Source organism: Brienomyrus brachyistius, chromosome 4 (assembly GCF_023856365.1).
Source record: "Brienomyrus brachyistius isolate T26 chromosome 4, BBRACH_0.4, whole genome shotgun sequence".
In the NCBI taxonomy this organism is placed as follows: Eukaryota; Metazoa; Chordata; class Actinopteri; order Osteoglossiformes; family Mormyridae; genus Brienomyrus; species Brienomyrus brachyistius.
The window spans coordinates 15,848,053-15,854,872 of NC_064536.1; the positions used below are offsets into that span (position 1 = coordinate 15,848,053).

The 6,820-nt window shown below is 44.7% G+C and overlaps 1 protein-coding gene across 1 annotated transcript; it reads right to left on the reverse strand.

The window, feature by feature from the left end:
- Window positions 1-1,065: 1,065 nt before the first annotated feature.
- ttpa (tocopherol (alpha) transfer protein) lies at window positions 1,066-6,195 on the reverse strand. Its single transcript, XM_049012221.1, has 5 exons — window positions 5,920-6,195; window positions 4,514-4,667; window positions 3,729-3,922; window positions 2,344-2,454; window positions 1,066-1,910 (listed from the first exon to the last, which is right to left on the reverse strand). The coding sequence occupies exons 1-5, from the start codon at window positions 6,118-6,120 to the stop codon at window positions 1,644-1,646; spliced, it is 927 nt and encodes a 308-aa protein (XP_048868178.1). The 5' UTR covers window positions 6,121-6,195; the 3' UTR covers window positions 1,066-1,643.
- Window positions 6,196-6,820: the final 625 nt, after the last annotated feature.

A 6,820-nucleotide genomic window follows, 5' to 3' on the forward strand; every position in this document is an offset into this window, starting at 1 on the left:
CTGCCTCCGTATCGTATCCCAGATACGAGTCTCGCTCGTCTCTTCAAACACATGACCTTCAATAAGTATCAGTTTGGTAATAAGTAAACACCGAAAGTTGCTTCATGTTCACTTGCCTGCAGGATAAATACAGTGAACTGCTGGCCAGTCAGAACAGCGCAGGGCTGCCAGGCATTCCGACAGCTTGGCCATTTGACTTCCCTGCCACCCGACCGGCGTGTGGCAGTCTCAGGACAGAGGTGGCGCCATAGAGCAGAGGCCTACATTGATCAGGCTGTCTCTACTCTCCCGCTGGCTTGCTATTAACCCACGCTTCCTGCAGTACTGCGGGTCGTTTCAGCGCCAGCTGACTGACTGGGCTGCGTGTTGGGAGTGTGTCCAGCATCTGTTTTGAACACCTCCAGGCTCAAGAGGTGATGCACGACAAAAGGGGGCCAGGACAGAGAAACCATAGTGTCCTGGGGGGAGTTTAAAGACAGGAGGGGGAGGGAGAAACTGATGGCAGAGCTCACAGAGAGAGACTTGCGGAGGTCAGGAAATGTTACGGAATGAAAAAAGCAAACTGGAATAAAGGTCTGTTTACCCTTCCCTTGGAGGTAGGGTGACCAACTAATCCACGTCGGGTAGGGGACACTATAAGCTACTCCAGGTTTTACAAACTGCTTTAAAAGGCTCCTGTGCTCGGCTGAATTGTTCGGTTCGTCTTTTACTTTGACTGGTTTCTTTCCTTGATTGAAAGACTCATCCAGCTGTTTCACATTAACATTAGTGATTATATGATTATAGGAGACTGACCAATCAGCACACAGCAAGTACTCAGTGACAAAGTGAAATCCAGGCCCTTTGAATTGAAATGGTTGAGATGCTAGTTTATAAACCCTGCCGTGGCTCATATTGTCCCCTCTGACATTGATTTGGGGGTCCGAATGCCGCCATTTTTAAAAGAAAGATGCATAAGATGTCACTGAGGGAAAGAAACTTTTCGTTTCACTGTTAAAATAAAACATCATGACCCTTTACTGGATAAACAATGGAAGATGGACAGACGACACGCCTAAAAGTTCATAACCTTTAAAAGTATCCAGTTTATTTCAGCTTTACAAATATTCTGGTAAAAATCAATGCAGATAAAATTGAACATGACGGGGACTGAAATCCCCAAGGCTGCTGATGTACAGTTAAGGAGTTTCTGGAACTAAAAAAACAGGGATTATCAGATTTCTCGTAGGAAAATTAAGAACATAAAGTTGTAGTTATAATGGACGTTTGTGTAAATAAATGAAACGGAATGATTTATCCTGTTTTACAGTGGTAGCTTGGAGCTTTCACAGGGTGCAGTGTTTCTCCCAGCTTGCTGTGACACAGTCTTGCTCAATGTTGCGCTTGTTTAAGCTTCACTTGGACAGAGGGACTGAACCTGACCTTTATACTGTGACTTGGCGGACAAGCATTACCCCACAATGATGAGGCCCAAATGGCCCAAGGACAGTGGCTATGAACACAAAAGAACTGCATAAAAATCTTTTTGTAACTAATCTCATTCACACAGTAATAGCTGGCATAACTGGAACAGACGAGACAAGAGAATGTGTGGCCTTCTCTCATTGGTGGGGATGTCTCTGGGGGTGTGGTCTGGGGAGGCGCTACCTGCTGCTGGTGCTCAAGCCCACTGGCCTACTGCCTTCCCTGGGGAGATGAAGCAAGCTGCCTGCTTGCTCGGCGCCTCCGGCACTGGCAGCACCGCCCAGGGAAAGTCGCTGGAGCAGGCCCTCAGAACTCAGGATGAACTGCGTCCACTCGGCGCACACCTCGTCCAGGTCCTGGCCCCTGCCTCCATACTCCGGGGGCAAGATGTCCGCGGGGAAGTGCTGTCTCAGGCTGTGTGCGAAGGAGCTACCGTGCATGTGGATCTGTGAAGACACGCAGACGTTGAAGGTCCATGTCACTGGACAGGCGGAATCAGAGAGCTGATATCACTGATACAGTTAAAAGCTGGATGATTCTTACAGGAAATACCTAAAAGAACCAGTGGGGGTCGGAGGCCATGTGGTGGCCACAACCCCCCGCCACCAGCGCTAAGTTCGCACCTACTCAGAAGACTGGGCCCCTCACGGCTGTCTATGTCGTTCATGGGAGTTTTACTTTTTACACAAAAATATTCTGAAGGAAAAATGATTGGTTCAGAGAGGTAACCAATCAGATTGCAGGGGAGGTGGGTCCAAGAAAAACAGGAGGTAGGACCGGGAAATCTGATTGGTTAGTTCCGCCTCCTCTACAAGTAAAACTCCCATGAGCACTTACGGCACCTAACGGTTTGACCAACACTTGCTAGGACAAACTGACCCGCTGCTTAATCTTGTCAGGCAGAAAAGGCTTGAGCATGGCGAAGACTGGCCGGAAGAATATGGGCTCATTGATGAGGTGGATGCCACGCACCTTCAGAGGGAAGGAGTCCTGGGAAGGAAACACAGATAATCAGCAAAGAATGTGAACAGGAATGTAAGCAGGGGTACCTCATGTGACATCACCCAATGCTAACACCCATTTAGCCTCTGCAGATGTAAAACTAACATTAGCTAACTTACATTTAAGGCTGACATTACGACTGTAGGTGATAAGATGACAATCTCATCCAAGGTTCATCTGCTTATTTAGCAGACCAAGGGTGATAGCGAGAAGACCAGTCCCCTGCCCCCCACCCCCTAAACACACACAAACACACACTCTCCAAAATACTATTCATTGAATACTGAAAAATATTAATTGAACACTGAAATTACAACCATATAGAAATAACTGTGTGATAGATCTGCCAAAACTTAAAAAAAAAAAGGTTTTCAAACTAAATATATTACAAAAATGGACAATAAGAACAATGTCAAAGTCAAAGTGCAAGAATAAAAGAATGCTAAAGATGCAAAAAAATATTTGGAAAAAGACAAAAGAAAACCCTTGGGAATTTTACGTAAAATCACATCACATTAGTGAAATAATTTGTTTCCAATGAAGTGAATGTTTAATGTTAAAGTGAACAAAATTCGCTCATCACCGTGTGCTTAGCACACTGTGCTATTACCCGCTGACACAGTGCTACGTGCAAAATTCGAGTGGCTGCACACTCCCAGTGGCTACCGGAAATCACGGACCTCGTACAAACTTTGAATAGGACAACAATGAGCTGGTGAGTGCAGAAGGAGGAGGAAATAATACAATAGTGAGACACACCCTTGATTTCGCACAACAAATATCAGCAGGAAACGCTTAGCTTTTAATCCTACTCGGAGGATCCTCACGTGAAAAAGTGGGGAGATCCCTAAAAAATATTGGTAGAGACAATTCGGTCCTCCTACAATGTCGGCAGGGACGTGTCCCCGCTGCCTATACCCAAATGTACACCCTTGTAGCAAATATTATTGTCCAATGCAATGTACAAATTGGGGTCGGACAGCAGGTTCCACCAGGATCCAGTGCCCTGGAGCAGTTGTGGATAGAGGCCCTGCTCCAGAGTCCACTGGTGATACAATTAGTCTGACAACCAAGGGATCTGAACCCACGACCTTCCAGACACAAGCACAGATCTCTAACTAATTATCCGCTCCAGAAAAATGAGCTGACAGTATTACACAGTGGATTATACAGTGGATTATACAGTGGATCCTCACAGCGATTTCCGCTCCTCCACCACTAGCCTAGCTGCTGCCCGCTAACTACCTGAAAGTGTTGCCTACCGTAAGCACAGCTGAGATCTTCTTGGCTAATGAGGGGTTAATTTGCAGGGCGTGAGCAAAACACCAGCCCTGCAGGTCGAAAATGGCCTTCAGCCCGTTCTGCTGCGTGTCGACCTCACGGACGATCAGCTCGGACGTAATGAGGCTGACACGGAAGACTTCATAGGCACTGAAGTCCTTCGGGTTCCACTTACCTGGAAAAGCAGAACATCGGGAAGCACAAAGTTTTTTTTAATGTTTCTGCGGCAGAATCAAGCATCGGGAACAAACAGTTCTGCTGCTCCAAGCTGGTCCTGCATGTCGCACTACGTTTTATGGTGACTCAAATGGCAAACATTAGCACCAAATATTTTGTGTATGTGTGTGGATGGGTGGGGGGGGGCATATATGCATTGCAATGTAGGGACCAATATGTCCCCGCAATGTGGAAAAACCTGTCATTTTGATGTTGCGGGAACCATTTTTTCAGTTCCTACAAAGGGAAATTCAATTTAATAAAAATCTGTGATTGCAGTCAATAAACTAAAAACTGTCAGAAGTCTTATTCTGTTTGGTTACTTATGGTAAAGGTTAGGGTTTCTTAGGGGTTAAGGTTGGCATTGTTGGGATTAGAGTCTTGCCCATATAAATGAATAAACAGTTCTACACAAATATGAAAATCACGTATGTGTGTGTGTGTGTGTGTGTGTGTGTGTGTGTGTGTGTGTGTGTGTGTGTGGTGAGAGTGACAGAGAGAGAGAGTGCACACACACAGTCTTCGTCTATGACACAGGAGGCTCACAAACCAATCCGGTAGATCAGAACCCTACTCCCACTGCTGTCCCTGGAGCTCAGCACACCGTGGTACTGATTCTGGAGCAGGCCCAGGACTGAAGTAGGGCATAAGTTGCCCGCAATCTCTGGACACTCGCGTCTCCATTTGTGGTAGTTCAGGAGCAACTGGAAGGAGATGGCACCAAGGTAACACTTGTCAGGAGCTGAGAGCGCTAACCTCTAACTATCCAGACCTTTGGCATTACACCAACATAATCATCACAAAGCTCAGAATCCATCAGACAAGGGGAGGAATGCAGCTCTGTGGGTAAGGAATCAAGTGTCCATGTGTGGAAGGTCAATGGTTCAAATCAGTGTCCATGTGTGGAAGGGCACTGGTCCAAATCAGTGTCCATGTGTGGAAGGTCACTGGTTCAAATCAGTGTCCATGTGTGGAAGGTCAATGGTTCAAATCAGTGTCCATGTGTGGAAGGGCACTGGTTCAAATCAGTGTCCATGTGTGGAAGGTCACTGGTTCAAATCAGTGTCCATGTGTGGAAGGTCAATGGTTCAAATCAGTGTCCATGTGTGGAAGGGCACTGGTTCAAATCAGTGTCCATGTGTGGAAGGTCAATGGTTCAAGCCAGTGTCCATGTGTGGAAGGTCACCATTTCAAATGACCAGGGATGGCAGAGTAACAGTACCACTGCTGGACGCTTGAGTAAAGCCCTTAAGCCCAAAAAAACGATCCAGGGGTGCTGGATAAATGGCCAAGCTTCACTCTCATCGGAGTCTATGTCTCATAAAGAAATATAAGGGATGTGTGAAAATCGAATAAATCCTACTTGTTTGTAAGTGAGAGAGAAAGTGAGTAATTTCCTCTTCTCTGAACTGGGGTTTCAGTACCTACTTCAGCAGTAACTGACTGCCACCAGTAGATTAATGGTTCCTACTTGATCATAATGACTACGATTAGGTTTATTTGCGCAGTTATACATAACATCCGATTAAAAAGTAATTTAGAAAAAAAGCAATTGGCATTTTGCCACATTCACTGCGATAAGGAGCTCTTTCCGTCACCATGGCTTTGTAAAACACTAGTGAAAAATATTTACCTTTTAATGTAGCACGTTTAGCCAATTTTAGTATTAGAAAATAACACCAAATAGGCCGACTGCCAACCAAAGCAGACCTAACAACTATATATAGCGAGGCCGATTCTGTACCTCTCTAGCTTAAAAAATATATTCGATTATAGACTAATTTGGCAAAAGTGAATTTGCAAGTAATATAATTTGGCTGCAGCGAGTGTAAAAAATCACAAATAATTTCATAGTTATTCGCGCGCAATTAAAATTTTTGCATCAAAAAGTCTTAACTGTACCTCAAAAGCACTGTAACTCACAGTGTGATGATATGGAAGGCGAGTAGTACAAACCTTAAGCGACAAATCGATATCAAAATCTCTGGCTCTTAGAAACTTAATTAAAGACGAGTCCCTCAGATCGACGTCATGGCGTAGCTCCACTTCTTTTTCAGCCTTTTGCCTTAGTTTATTCACGTAAGATTTCACCACGTTCGAGTCGTCCGACAAACGGTTCAAGAGGACGAAGCTGTCAGGCTCCTCCACAGACTTCATGTCTGTCTTTCAGTTTCAAGTCAAACAAGACACCGTGACCCATGAGCAGAAGCCGGTGAAAGGCGATGTACGCAGGGTCTGAAACCTTTGACCACGTTTGTTTAGGCGGGGGGGTTGGGGGGGGATGTGATCAGGATTGAGACACCAAAAGGAAAACAACCATATCTCAGGCATCGCCCCCTATTCTGCGAATGCACGTGTCAGTGCGGTTCACGTGCTTCTTTCATTTTATTCCCGGTCTCTCAGGCAAACAAGGAAAAGTTATTTTTAAAGCACCTTTCGTTTACAGTGCGGTCATTTGAAGTGCTTTACATATCAGAAAAGTACAGAACAGAAAGAAAAAAAAAATCGAAATTAAAAAGATCTAAATTAACCTAAAATGAATCACATTTAAAACATGATTCAAACCACAAATTTAAAAGGGAAAAAAATTAAACAAGAAAACTAAAAAGTAAATTAGGTAAATTTTGAAAATATGGTGCCGTTAACAAAGGGTTAGAACCTTTTAAAATACACGATACTACTGTAACACGGGGCAGACGGTTTCACAAGCAAAGCTGGTGCAAAGCAACACCTCGTTTGTGCACCAGTGAACTCATGTGACCTGACACAGGATGCGGAGTCGAAACTAGGGAGTAACTGTACAAAAGCTACAGAGGCAAAGTGAAAAATCAGACAAGCTAAAATATACCTTCTTTTA